The sequence below is a fragment of the Simochromis diagramma genome, unplaced genomic scaffold (genome assembly GCF_900408965.1).
Source record: "Simochromis diagramma unplaced genomic scaffold, fSimDia1.1 OVJJ01000682.1, whole genome shotgun sequence".
NCBI classification, from domain to species: Eukaryota; Metazoa; Chordata; class Actinopteri; order Cichliformes; family Cichlidae; genus Simochromis; species Simochromis diagramma.
This window is the reverse complement of record NW_024387359.1, coordinates 2,161,664-2,177,109: the sequence shown is the minus strand read 5'-3', so window position 1 is coordinate 2,177,109 and position 15,446 is coordinate 2,161,664. Positions and strand designations below refer to the sequence as shown.

The window sequence follows — 15,446 nt, the reverse complement described above, 5'->3', positions numbered from 1 at the left end:
AAGATACACAAATTTGCTTTTTGCTATGTCATGTTCTGTATGATATACTTTTATTATGTATTTATTATATTTTTTGTATCGCATTTGATGCATCGGATGTTTTTAGCAACTTTTTGTTAACAACAATGTTAACTTTAGACAAAAAAAAGAGTTTTGTCCATAACATTTTGAAATTATGGCAAGTATTGATCATGTTGATGAGACAGAGGTCTCAGAAACTCATGTATCAAGTATGATACAAAGGGCATTATAGGGTTAACAGTCCAGCTACAGTGTTTCAATATTTAAGTGATGCTTTGAATATGTTTAAAAGATAATTCTTATAATGTTTTTCTACAGAACAACTAAACTCCTCAGCATGGTGAAGGACTACACTGAAAAAGAAGCAGCTGGAACAGCATAACACCAAACTGCTCACCGCGCAGGAGGTAGTGATCGAGGAAGTTCCCCGCGTTCTCCATGGCTTCTGGGAGCTTCCTCCTTGTCCACTCCTAAACATGGCCTCCCAGAATCTAAGCATCCTCTCCACGAGTGTCACCAAGGCCACTTTGGATCGTGTCTCACGGCGATGGAAACACAGGTCATCTTCACCCACTCCATCCGAGACAATATGGTCGACAGCATCCTGATGGAGATCAGACAGAAATTTCCTCAAGAAATTCTGTCTATCACAATTGCAAACTTTGCGCCAGTGTTGCTGAAGACCATTGCTGATGTACAGTGGGGCAAAAAAGTATTTAGTCAGCCACCGATTGTGCAAGTTCCCCCACTTAAAATCATGACAGAGGTCAGTAATTTGCACCAGAGGTACACTTCAACTGTGAGAGACAGAATGTGAAAAAAAAATCCATGAATTCACATGGTAGGATTTGTAAAGAATTTATTCGTAAATCAGGGTGGAAAATAAGTATTTGGTCACCTCAAACATGGAAAATCTCTGGCTCTCACAGACCTGTAACGTCTTCTGTAAGAAGCTTTTCTGTCCCCCACTCGTTACCTGTATGAATGGCACCTGTTTGAAAAGACACCTGTCCACAGCCTCAAACAGTCAGACTCCAAACTCCGCCGTGGCCAAGACCAAAGAGCTTTCGAAGGACACCAGGAAAAGTATTGTAGACCTGCACCAGACTGGGAAGAGTGAATCTACAATAGGCAAGCAGCTTGGTGTGAAAAAATCAACTGTGGGAGCAATCATCAGAAAATGGAAGACATACAAGACCACTGATAATCTCCCTCGATCTGGGGCGCCACGCAAGATCTCATCCCGTGGGGTCAAAATGATCATGAGAACGGTGAGCAAAGATCCCAGAACCACACGGGGGGACCTGGTGAATGACCTGCAGAGAGCTGGGACCAAAGTAACAAAGGTCACCATCAGTAACACACTACAACGGCAGGGAATCAAATCCCGCAGTGCCAGACGTGTTCCGCTGCTGAAGCCAGTGCATGTCCAGGCCCGTCTGAAGTTTGCCAGAGAGCACATGGATGATACAGCAGAGGATTGGGAGAATGTCATGTGGTCAGATGAAACCAAAGTCGAACTTTTTGGTATAAACTCAACTCGTCGTGTTTGGAGGAAGAAGAATACTGAGTTGCATCCCAAGAACACCATACCTACTGTGAAGCATGGGGGTGGAAACATCATGCTATGGGGCTGTTTTTCTGCCAAGGGGACAGGACGACTGATCCGTGTTAAGGACAGAATGAATGGGGCCATGTATCGTGAGATTTTGAGCCAAAACCTCCTTCCTTCCATCAGTGAGAACTTTGAAGATGAAACGAGGCTGGGTCTTCCAACATGACAATGATCCAAAACACACCGCCCGGGCAACAAAGGAGTGGCTCCGTAAGAAGCATTTGAAAGTCCTGGAGTGGCCTAGCCAGTCTCCAGACCTCAACCCCATAGAAAATCTGTGGCGGGAGTTGAAAGTCCGTGTTGCTCGGCGACAGCCCCAAAACATCACTGCTCTCGAGAAGATCTGCATGGAGGAATGGGCCAAAATACCAGCTACTGTGTGTGCAAACCTGGTAAAGACCTATAGTAAACGTTTGACCTCTGTTATTGCCAACAAAGGTTATGTTACAAAGTATTGAGTTGTATTTTTGTTATTGACCAAATACTTATTTTCCACCCTAATTTACGAATAAATTCTTTATAAATCCTACCATGTGAATTCATGGATTTTTTTTTTCACATTCTGTCTCTCACAGTTGAAGTGTACCTCTGGTGCAAATTACTGACCTCTGTCATCATTTTAGGTGGGGGAACTTGCACAATCGGTGGCTGACTAAATACTTTTTTGCCCCACTGTAGTAATGATCCAGATATCGGAAATGTTTGAGCCCCCTTCAACTCTTCCTGTTGTGAAGAACACAAATGAAGAACCCTCCTCTGACTGTCTTTCAATGGCAAATGTTCCACCAGCCGAAGGATCTTTTCAAGAAAGTGTTCCAGCGCCTGACGTTCTCTGTGAGGAACTTCTTGCTGAAAGGGCATCAAGTCTGAGTTCTCAAGACCTTAAGATCGAAGGACCTCTTTCAGAAAGTGTGCCAGAGCCTGATGTTCCCTGTGAGGAACTTTTTCCTGAACCTGAATCCAGTATGAAGTCCAAAGACCTTCAGATCAATAAGAGGAATAAGAAAAAGGGCTTCTTCAAAAGACTTAAAAGTCTGTTCTGCTGTTGTTGCAGACCAAAAGACACTGACTGACACTGAAACTGAAATTGTCACCGTACTGAGTCTGCGATCCAGTATTGGTGTTCCAGTAACTGTAAATATGTAAATGTGTTCCTTGATGATTGTTGTTCATGTTTTGGAGGTTTCATTAGTTTTCAGTGGGCTGGGTGTTTTATTTTTCCCTTCATGTTCTTTAGTTAATTCTTATTCATAGTTCCTGATTTGTTTTCCTAGTTCTTTTTTCTTAGTTTTTAGTTTCTTGAGTCCAGTCATATGAGTTTTGAGTTTTTGGTTTGTTTTTTGTGACGTTTATCTCTAATGAAAATGTTTTTCCAGCAATAAAAGCTGCCGATTTAAGTTTCATTCTACGTAAGAGTCCTGAGTTTGGGTCCTACAACCTGCCTGTCACAGCACACCATGACAGAAATCAAATTTTATAAACTAATATTGCTTCATATTTCTACATGAGTCTCCATCTATATTACAAAATCTTTTCTTTCAAACATTTGTAAGAGTCTCTTATGGTTCTCAAAATACTGCCACAAGTCCAGTAAGTGTAGTCCAGTAACATAACATATTGATGTCATTATTTTTAATACAATTTGAACTTAGTCTGTTAACATATTAACAAAAGTAACTGAAACTGGTATATAAAATGCATTTCCTGTAGTACCGTTTCCGGTACGGATTGGGTAGCGACAGCTCTCTCTTCTTTTTTTTCTTTTTTTTGTGAATTTTATTTATAAACAACAGTATAACATACAAGGCACCATCATTAATCTGAATATGTTATATCCTCGGTTGAGCGTTACAACGAGAAAAGAAAAATGCAAAAACAAAACAATAAACACAAAGCCAAAAAGAGTCAACAAAAAAAAAGAAAGAACAGTCATTGAAGGATTTGAAACCAAAGGCAAAAAAAGCAATATGAACAAAGAAAGGGGCAATCATGATCATTAAATAGGGAGGTTTCTTTTTAACATAGATCAAACTTGTTAAATAATATAACAAGTTTCTGAGCTTTCTTGTTATTCACAAGTTTCAGCGATTTAGCCCAGAGTTTAAAGTCATTCAGCCATCTGTTTATACATGGTTTAGCTTTAAAGTATCTGCATTTGTGAATAAATTTTTTTCCCAGTAACAAAACCGTCCTAATCATCAAGTCAAAATCTGCATTCTCAGCAAGTATTCCAAATTGTATTACTGTCACCGTCAAATAACTGAATTCTCCTGGACTGTAGCCAGCTCCACATGTCAATCCAGAAGGAGTGCACTGATTCACAGTAGAAAAACAAGTGATCCAGACTTTTAATATCATTTTCACAAAATGTGCAGGCGTTCACATCTAAGTTAAATTTCCGTCTTAAGAATTCATTGGTTGGATAAACCTCATTTATAATTTTAAAGTTAACCTCTTTTACTTTAGGGGAAAGAGGAAGTGAGATATACTTTCTTCTTATCGCCTTAACCTCCATGGTCTCGAATTCTTTAAGAATATAATTTCTTTTAACTGGATTAGGGCAAATTTCATTTATCAAAATATTCCTGATCACCTTGTTTGTAAACCTGCTGTCATCAAATTCAACTCCAGCTATGCAGAGCTGTCTCAGTCCAGGAGAAATTTTAGAGTGCACAATATCTTCTTTTATCATTGATCTCAAAGGGACTGAGATGGCTTTTATTAGGGATTTATATCTCTTAGCAGTACATCTTACATCAAATTTCTCACAAAACGTCTCATGTTTTAATAAGACCCCATTCTCGTCCATAAAATGAGCTACAGCCCAAATCCCTTTAGATCTCCATTCATCCATGTGCACAGATTTCCTGCACAAACGGATATACCTGTTGTTCCATATAGGGGTATTGTGAGGAGTAAAGTTATGTTTATAGATTAATTTCCAATAGAGAAGGGCCTGCTGATGGAATGCTGAGAGTTTAACCCTTTAAGACCTACCATAGAACCAAGTCCGCCAGAGCTTATATTATATTTTTACAAGCTGTGGAGCCATTTTTGGGAGCATTTCAAGTTGCTATACATCAATACAACCATTATAGCCCAGATTTTAATAATATGTATTCATTAAGTGCATAGTAATTACATAAATTGCAAAAAAGTGCAATAAACTACAAAAAAATTGAAAATCGTTTTTGCTTTTTTAACATATATTTGTAGTTAGAGAAATTTAAGAGGCTTATCCCTCAAAACTGTAAATACAAAAAAGTTGCACAAACTAGTTTCCCACCACAGGAAATTTATTTTGAGTGTCTTCATAGTTTTATTTTTGAAATACACCAATTTTTATACACTGCAGGAAAAACGAAAATAAATATTATACTGCAAATTTGCAAAAAAGCAGCATATGCATCAAAATAAACTATTTCCAGCAGTGCAATATGAGTCCTAAGCATCCCAGAAACGACACAGAAAGTCATAAAGTCAAAGATAATTTTTAAAAAGACCAGTATAGGCCCTGAGGCCCTGATGGTAAAAAAGACTACATTTCCGCGAAAATGACGTCACTTCCGGTTTCGGGCAGGTAATGGCGGAAATGCAAAAGTGTTATGAACAGCTGATCGGATCGGCAAAGCGTGTTTCTGGAATATTATGTTTTTGTTCCTGCAAGCGCTTTTTATGCAGTTTTTGCAAAGCTTTATGTGGAAGGAAACCGTGACCTAGGACAAGCTGATGGCATAAGATGTAAGTACAACTCCTCCGGTTTCATATGCAAAAAAAATGTTTGCGCTAGCTTACGTGGTTGCAGTGCTACCGGGATTTAAAAATAGTTACGCAAAACAGAGCGTGCCCGCTCCGACTGGCTCTAAAGGGTTAACAGGTAACGAACTGCAATCAAAGTCACAACGTAACAAAAAGTCTATTCCACCCATTTTGCCAAAAATCACATTGGGAATAATGTTCCAAAAGGAATTTTTGTTCCTAATGAAAGATCTTAACCATTTCAATTTTAGTACACCATTCATAACATCAAAGTCAATGGCATTAGCCCCACCTTCTTCATAATTTTTAATCATATCATTTTTCTTTATATAATGGCATTTGTTCTTCCATATGAACCTAAAATTAAGATTATTTATAGATTTAATTAGTTTTGGAGATATGGGCAGAGAAAAGGCTGGATAGATCCATTTTGGTTAGCAAGATTCTCCCAAACAAAGTTATGTCCCTCTGCAGCCACCTGTTTAAAATTGACTTACACTTTTCTATATTGGCACAGATATTCTTATTTTCTGTTGATATCGTATCCTTGCAAATTACAATGCCCAGATACTTCACCTCTTTTTTGATCTGTATATTACTTATTGACTGCAGGGGACACTCATGCAGAGCTAGAATCTCACATTTACAGCTCTCTCACCCAGGAAACACACAGTCGCAGAGAGAGCGCGTCGCCCTGTAACCATGGCAACCGTAATGCTGCCGCCTGGAACTACAGAATGTAGCTGTCAGACAAAGCCCAAATAGTCCTGACCCGCCACAATATAAAACAGGAAAATACCGCCGTGTAATCCATTTATTTCAACAAAGTAACTGTATTCTAAATACCACCCTTTTAAACGGTAACTGTAACGGAATAGTTACTCATATTTTGTATTTTAAATACGTAACGGCGGTACATGTATTCCGTTACTCCCCAACACTGTTGACTGGCATAGAAACACACAGGACACTGCATGCTCTGTGTGTCTCTGTGTGCCCTTGTGTGTGTATGTTTCTATGTCTGTGTTTATGTTTGCATCCATTTTTGTAAATATTGCTTTGTGGATGTGGGTTATGTGTCACTGCGTTTCTGTGTGTGTGTGTCCATATTTGTAAACATTGTTAAGCATGTCATTTTTGCCATTCCGTGCTCCATGTCTGTGTGTTTGTGTGAGCGTCTGTGTGCATGTGTGCGTGCATATGTGTCCATATTTGTAATTTTGTGTATCTGCTGGCTGTTCCTTCTTGCTTTTCTAATGTTTCTGCCAATTTTTCACAGTTGAAAAACAAGTAGTTTTGAGAAAACTTCAGCTTTTTTCAGCTGGCCAGTTTTCTTTTCCAATATTTCTGCTTAAGTTACTTTTCCACTAAATTATACTATTTCTGCTACTATGTTACATTTCTGCAAAGTTATACTATTATACTGTTACACCATGTCTTCCAAGCTGTTATGTTTGTGCTAAATATTAACATTTCTTCTGAATTACAATTCTTCTGCTGTGTTGTACCATTTCTGCCAAGTTATTATATTTTTGCTAAGTTTTTATGCTTGAGCAAAACGATTACAAGTTCACCTACTTTTCAAACACTGACTTAAGCTTCTTCAGCTATTTTCAGCTGTTTTCAGCAGACAGCTTCAGCTTTACAGCATTTACAGAGCATTTTCGCAGGAAATGCAAATTTTTCTAGTTCTAATTATGATCAGCAGTGCCTCCCTCCTCTTTTGCCCTTCCTTCTTTCCCTCCATGTCTATATATAGTGTGTGTTTGTCTGGTTGTCGGTCCATCTGTGTTTCATGGTGTTCTCTGCATCTCTCTGCTTCCCGCCCCGTGTTTCTCCCTGAATGTTATGGTTCCAGGTTCGTTTATTATTTTCCCAGTTTAGGTTATGTCTTAGTTCTGGCCTCACCATCCTCGCTTTTGTTCGTTATCACTCACTGTTAATAAAGCTCACTCGCATCACAGCCTTTGCCTGCATCTTGGGTCCTTTTCTCACAACACCACACAGCTTGCCCCACAAACCGTGACATAAGAACTATAAATGGTTTAAAACGCACATTCAGGCTTGTGAGATTCATGCAGACACTCAGAAACTGAGCCATGACTCTGTGCTACTTGCAGAAATTTCTGCATCTCAGCCATTCAAAGACACATTGTATATAGTTTATTTTATGCAATATTCAATAAAGGACTGCAAATGTAGTCTTGTTCAAGGAAGCAATTTTTTTATTCAGTGTTTTCAAAAGAGCCTTATTTTTATGCATTTATTAGTAATAGATACAGATATTAGGTTTAACGCCTGGACAAGTTTGAAACCTTTTGTCCCCCACAATGAAAAATGGCTGAAAGTAGAAACAGGTATCACTTTAGAAAGCTCCTAATTTTTTTAAATTTGGCACTCAGCTTTTCTGTCTCCAATATCATTGAAATTCAGCCAGGTGCTGCTCTTTTATTTCACTTTTTCCTGAAACACTTGTATTTAAATCAAGGGTGTTCCCCACCTCTCTGGGTACCTGCCCTATACCACTACACTCAAGGCTACAAGGTCTCCCCCCTTCCTTCTTTCATACAATGTGATTGACCTATGGTGTGCCCATAAAAATAAAGTCCCACCCAATGACTGGATTCTCAGCAGGGCTGAAGATCTGTCTCCCACATACCAACAGGCCATTAAGAATTGATATATGAAATTATCTCACGAGCAGGACAACAGACATTGTTGTCTGTTTATAAGGTTGCAGATTAGTACCAAACTGGCCTGGGTGTGATTGAATGTGGTTATCAAAGCCATTTAGCCATTATTTCACCACTAGACCATTGTTTGTTTATAGTTTTCAGGAAAATTTAGTCTGTAATATAACACTTACCCATATATGCAACAAACATGGACACAAAGTAATTCTCGGCAAATTGCCTTAATTGCCTTGCTAATGGTTCAGATGCTCAGGAGACTTCTTTTCTAGGGTTCTAGTTTCCTGTTTTCCATTAGGGATGGGTATCGTTTAGGTTTTATCCGATACCAGTACCAAACCGGTACTTTTGAAACTGTGCCGGTGCTTAAACGGTGCTCGAACCAGTGCTTAAAGAATGGAGAACACAAAATTGGTCCAAAAACCTCTCATGTTCAGCTGCTTTTTTGTAAAAAGATAACAATGTTAGCCTTTTCTGCAGCTATAGGGGATTTATGACATCACTCTTGGCTGGAAGCAGTGCATAAACAATGGAAAAAACAAACTTTGTCCAAAAACCTCTCATGTTTAGCTGTTTTCCACTTTTTCTTTGGTCATTTTAGCCTTTTTGGCCAGGGTGAAGGGAGCATCTGCCATCAAACAAGAAGACAGCCGCATGTAACTATGATGGTGTTTGCTAGTTCACCTTACATGCATTAATTTAATAACGTGGTTAGCCTACTCAACGTGAATTACACACGAACAACATTAAGCTACTCACGCAGAGAAGAACGGCTGCTGCTGCTGCCATCATCATCCATCATCATTTCTGCTACACTGGCAGGGCTACAGGCCAGGACTCTACTCTACGGGTTTTTGGGGGATGTTGCTCCAGGTCAGATAACAGGCAACCCACGCGCAGTAGATGTGCTCAGTGTGAGGTCTCGCAGCAAGTTATCAAATATGGTGTATTTCTCGGCTTTTAACAAAATGCTATACGTCGCCAGGTGTTTCATCAGATTCGAGGTGTTACCTCCTTTGCACAGTATCACCTTAAAGCACTTGATGCAGGCTGCTGAGTTTGCATCTTTTGCTGTGAAGTACAGCCAGACTTTGACCCCTTCGCTTAGGGCATTTTTAATCTGTAACTCTGCTCTAAAAGAACGTACGTACCTGGGCCCGCCTACTACGCTGGCAAAGGTAAAATGATTGGCTAGAATCCAAAGTGTATGACATCTCAGAAACAAAAAAGCACCGAAATAAAGCACCGAAATGTGCGCTGCTTTTCGGTCTGGTTACTACCGTTTATGTCAGAACCATAATGGCACCGGATACCGGTACCCATCCCTATTTTCCATTAGTGCTTAACCAGTTCTCCATCACGTAGATCAACACTTTGAGTTTCGTCTTGATGCATGCTCAATCATCCAGGTAAGTAAATCTCCGAAAGTTGCTTCGGTTCATCTGGATGTAGCGTTTTCAGAAAACAAAAGTTGAACAGAACCAACTTTGAGACTTTGAGTTTCATTCCAGTCTTTTTGTCAATGCCGGTGGCCGTCAGGCAGAGTGGACTAAAAGGGCAGATACAACACACAAGTACTCGAAGTGTGACGTTAATTAATTTATTTACAGTGATCAAATACGGTACGAGAGAACACAGACACTAATGAGATGGGAGTGAGTGAGGGGGCTATATACAACTGTGGGGCAATACTATTTATAGATGTAGAAACTAAACTAAAACTAAACGAAACTATACACATGAACGAGAGCTGGGATCTATGCCTAATTAGCACAGGTTACATGAACTTGAGTGGCAGGGACATGATTGTGCGACATGGTTCCAGGACGTAATTCTTGGCACTAACAGGATTAGGTGTATTGGAGCCAAGTCCAGGCCAATATTTTACTCAGTTACATCATGCCATATTTAAGTATTTGTCATGATCTTTAAGTTTTTATTATAATCTTGATCATTTTAGGTTATAATGTAATATGCTGTGCTCCATAAATTAATCCTGCTTTGTTAGTCTGTTGTTGTTGTAAAGTGTTGGTAGACGTCGTAAAGGGTGTGTGTATTTGGCCCGCATGCGGAGGGGTGTGGGTAAAAGGTTAGGTAAGCAAGCAGGACGTGGAGCAACAGTTTTCTGACCGTCGCCGTTTTAATGTTATTTTTTGTTGTAACACAAAGGGAATATAAACGGAGCTCCCACCAGAGGCATTTGTTTTGTACCTTTCGATTTGTAAGGAAAATAAATGTTTTGCCCCTTTTTTCCTTCGCCTCGTTTTTTGCTACCGGAAGGCATCCAAGAGACTTAACAAGAGCACGAGTCAGAAACTTTACGTTCTGCAGAAGCGGCAAAGAAGGACCGAAGGTTGCCGCTATAAAGTGGATTATGAGACAGAGGTCAGAATTTCTGTTACCTCGGACAGCAGAAACCCAAGAAAAAGGAGGAAGAGGAGGAACCATCATGGAAGGACAAGCCCCTTCGTGGTATATACCACTGGCAGATTGAGGAAGTGGTTGACATTCATTTTACATGTATATAATTAACTCACAGTTGCCTGCTAGAGAAACCTTTACTCTGTTCTTGGTCACAAAGACAATGAAAAAATATATACATTCACCAAGTGGAAACTCAAGATGACTGTAAAATAATCACAAAACTGCTAAATTAAGCATTTAAAGGAAGCCATTACCACTACCAAAAGACAAAATTTGTTTGAGTCACAACGAAATACTAAATGAAGAATTGGAAAAAGCACTGTAATTAAAGAATTGTTTGGTACAACGACCCCTTGCTCATTGACCTCTCTCATTTGTCCCATATTAGAGAGACATTACAGTTGTCCTAACTATAGCAAGGCTAAGTGCGTTTAAATTGGCCTATCAAGAAGATGGTATGACTTCATACTGTAAGCATAATAAATATTTAAATAAACATTTCCATTTCCCCAACCTCTTACTGTGATATGATATTAATTTTGTGTTTTTGCAGTTTGTGTATGTGTGTGTTTCCAATGAAGGCCTCACTCTTATGAGTAAATTGTGATTCATGAGTGCATTATAATTTATCAGTAAATGATAATTTATGAGTAAATTACGGGTCATGGCAAATGGCCGCCCCTCCCTGAGCCTGGTTCAGCTAGAGGTTTCTTGCTGTTAAAAGGGAGGGACGTGAAGAGGGAAGTCTCACTGAGAATATTGAGGATGTAGAGATTGTGAAATGAGAAAAGGCAGACAGTGTCTCTAAGTGTAGTTTGCTCTGACTGGTGGAGGAGCGTGTTTGGAATAGACTGGTTGGACTTTGGGCAGAACTCATTTACTTGAACATCCAGCAGTAGGAACGTGAACGAAGATTAATTGAATTTAACACCATTATCCTAATGGCCACGGTTTTAGTGTCTCGGAAACATTTTCTGTGGGTTCTGTTGTGTGCATGTGCCTTTCCTGCAGGCAACAATGGTAAGAAAGCTTTGAGTTATTTAATGTTAAATTAACACAGGCACTTTTAGTAAACAATTGATGGATATGTTAGAGATGAAATCAGACTATTTTATAATTTTGTCAATCTACATAATATTATAGTTTTTTCTAAAACAAATTTAATTTTGACAGTTATCAAGCAGAAATAATAGTTTCACGGTTCAAGTTTTATTGTCATATACAGATAAACAGTGTAGCCACATTTACTCATAATTAAATTCATTGGCTCGTGTTCCTCAGCTTTACATGAGCCTATAGAAAGTGTGCAGTTATATTTAAGAAGAAAATAGCAAAAAAATAACAATAATAATAAAGAAAAAACAAACAAACATTCCTGGTAAGTGAGTTTTCTGTTTCTAATTGTGATGGACTTACTTTTTACTGCATGTGTTAACCATTAAAAAAATAACACAAACAATTTGTTTTTATCTGTCAGTCTCTCATTTTGTTCTCCCAATTCTCTCTATTTTCATTAATTGTTAAATATGCAACATTAAAATCTTGTTCAACAAGTTCAAAACAGAATATTTGGCATGTTTCTTTTTTACTGATTCAGAGCTTCAACTAATTTATTTGTCATGTAACCTGTGAAAAAAATTATAAAGATCAACTATCATAGTTTTTATAAACAATTTTCTAAATTAAGACTATTGAATAATATAAAAAGAGGCAAAAAGAAGTATTTACACACTAACCATGTGTATCTTTCCTGCAGGCAATAATTATAAGAAAGCTTTAACTCATCATATGTTAAACTTAGAGCGCACTTAACAACCTGTTTATAAGTTGTAGAATGAAAGTCCTTCATTTGTGACCAGTTGTTAAATTTGCAATGTTTAAACTTTTCCTGCCATGATGCCAGGTCTCTCTTGGAAATTCGATTTTTACCTGGAAAAATAAATAATAATACAAAAATAAAATAATAATAAATATTCAGATATTTACACCTGAAATCAGCCAGTAAATTATCTGTATTTCATTTCACTTCTTAAATCACTAGATTCATAATAACATTCTTACCTTCTGTTAACAGAGCTTTTATCCAATAATCTCAATGATGTAGCTTTAATTTCCATATTAAAGCTACATAGTTGACATATGTTAAAGTGACACATTTTTTTCTTTAAATCTCTCTCTTCGTTTTAGGCACTTCACACAATACTAGAGGACCGGACGGAGCATCTGGAGCAGGTTTAACATATCATGAGACCATAGTTAATAAATCCAATGAAACATTTTTAAAAGATGGACTTTCAGAAGAGGCACTGAAGTTTCTAACTGGCCCTGTGTCCACCATCCTTTTACCTTCCTTCTACACGCTGGTCTGCTCCATCAGTGTGCCAATTAACATCTGTGCCCTGCTGGCTTTTACTCGGGGGATCCGTCCTAAGAAGCCAGCTGCAATCTATATGCTGAACCTGGCCTTAGCCGATCTGCTCTTTGCACTGATGCTCCCCTTCAAGATCTCCTACCACTTTGAAGGCAACAACTGGAAATTTGGCCCGTCCATGTGCCGTGTGGTCACTGCTGCCTTTTACTGGAACATGTATTGTTCTGTTCTTCTCATAGCTTGCATCAGTGTGGACCGTCTGCTTGCTGTAGTTTATCCAATCGATGCTCTGGCTTGGAGGAGCTCACGGACCACAGTCATAGCCTGCATAACCATGTGGGTGTTATCTTTCGCTGGCTCTGTGCCTCTTGTTTCTTCTGACCAGACTTTTAACATCAGTGAGTTGAACATCACCACCTGCCATGATGTCCACTCCACAGATAAGATCACCTGGTTAAAGACATACTTCCTCACCCTCTGCTGCATTTTTTTCTTCCTGCCTCTGCTCATCACAGTGGTGTCCTACGCTCAGATAATCTGGTCATTGAGCAGAGTCCAACATGATGTTCCAGGAACATCACAGAGGAGAAGAAGAGCAATGGTGATGACATTGACTGTGCTGGTGATATTTTTGCTGTGTTTCATGCCTACAAACTGTCTGCTGCTTGCACACTACCTGCAATTAAAAGAAGAACCCAAGAAGAGCCAGGAGGCACCCGATGGCTCTTACACACTCTATCTGGTGTTTCTGTGTTTGGGAAGTCTGAACTGCCTCCTGGATCCCCTGCTTTACTACTTTGGATCCTCGCAGTGCCAGAAACAACTATCCAATATGCTGAAGTGTAACAAGGTGACAAAGAGCAGAGATATCACTCATTCAACAACTGATTCCTGGAGATTAAGCGCAAGAACAATGCTGAAACCCAGAAACCTGCAAAATACCAAACACTCTGAATTAAACACATCAGTGGACTCTTTCCATCTTCAACAACCGAAACAAGAAACTACTAGTCTGACTAACTCTCACACTGTGCTGACATTTTAATTAACTCTTATGTCTAATTTTAAAGTTTATTTAAAGTTAAAGTTCATTGTAAAATTATTTTTTCTATTCTTTAATGATTTTCTTTCTGAATGCATGTTTATTGATTAAACTGTTATTGAACTCGAAGTACCGTTACTGAGATGGAGTGAAATATCTGCCCTCATAGTTTGTTTTATGCTTCCCCCTGCTGGTGCAAACTTTACATTAATTATTGTATATTTAATTCAAGCTTCTTTATTTGATGAATTGATTTATTTGGAATAACACAATGTATTAATATGAGCATCAAAATAATGCTAACAGATATGTCAATATGTAAAAGTATAGTATCATAAGTGAGGTTGCCTATTTGTGTAAGCTCTTAATCTTACAGAGAAGCTCTTATGTCTGTGCTGGGCTGCAAGTAATGAGTATTTATAATGGATATTTAGTGTTTTCTGTGAGAAAGAGCAGCAAATAGAGTTATCCTCTCTTGCAATTCCTTAGCTGTTTTTGTTTGTACAACCATCAAACCACACCCTTATACTGAAACCTAGACGTTGGGATACCATCAAATGATATATGACATTTCTAGACACCCAAAAAGTCTTAAAAAATAAATAACTAACATTTATCCTTCTTACATTTGCATGAAAACCTCAAAAGCTTTGACGAGTTACAGCATAGTTATTCAAGCTCAACAGCTACTGGCAGTATAGGGCATAACAATCACAGCAAATATGTAATAAAAGCCTCGATGTAGATAAAAAAGGAAAATATCAGTTAAAGTGTGTCATATCTAAATGGCTTGCTTGGTGTTTTCCTATTAAATGCATGGTTGTATTTAAACCTGTGAGTTATTCTCTTGCAAGAAAATAAACAGATGTTCCCTTTTGACTCGTTCTGACTCCATGTTTTCTCTAGTATACAGGCGTCTTTATTTTGGCTCTTTATCCCATCGGAACTGCCACTTCTTTTTCATTTTTGATGTGAGGATTTTACTTCCACATTACTACCATGAAAACATGAAAAACTATTGTTATACATGAATTTAAAGCAAAAATCATGCCTTATGTCGAATAAATGAATAATGGCAATGATTAATGGTGAGTAATGATGAACATAAAATTTTTCAAATTAGACTGACGTTATCCAAATGAATGTGAAAAATGTATTTTATATTCCTGACTATAATTTACTAATAAAACGTATTTTCCACGCACAAAACATGTGAATGTGATAAGCCAGCAATTTCATTACCTGCAATGTATGCTCATAATAGAGGTCTTCTTGCCCATTCACAGACGCAGGCACAGGGCCCCGGTGTTCGCTGACATGAATCTTTCTGTTTGACGCAGGAAAGCTTTTTCCAAAGAAGGCAAAGAAGCCTCAACTGATTCTCTTCACATAAACTGCTGCCTGGAAGAAAAAGAAGAATACACGACTTTTTTTTGTCAGTCATCAAGTCACTTGGCTCAATTGCAGCAATACTATTAATAATTGTAACTTCAACATACATGATCATACAAATATTTGTATTTG

General features: G+C 38.3%; 1 protein-coding gene across 1 annotated transcript; it reads left to right on the top strand.

The window, feature by feature from the left end:
* Positions 1-10,151: 10,151 nt before the first annotated feature.
* On the top strand, positions 10,152-13,925 carry LOC120718623 (proteinase-activated receptor 1-like). Its single transcript, XM_040007189.1, has 3 exons — positions 10,152-10,179; positions 11,521-11,529; positions 12,697-13,925. The coding sequence occupies exons 1-3, from the start codon at positions 10,152-10,154 to the stop codon at positions 13,923-13,925; spliced, it is 1,266 nt and encodes a 421-aa protein (XP_039863123.1).
* Positions 13,926-15,446: the final 1,521 nt, after the last annotated feature.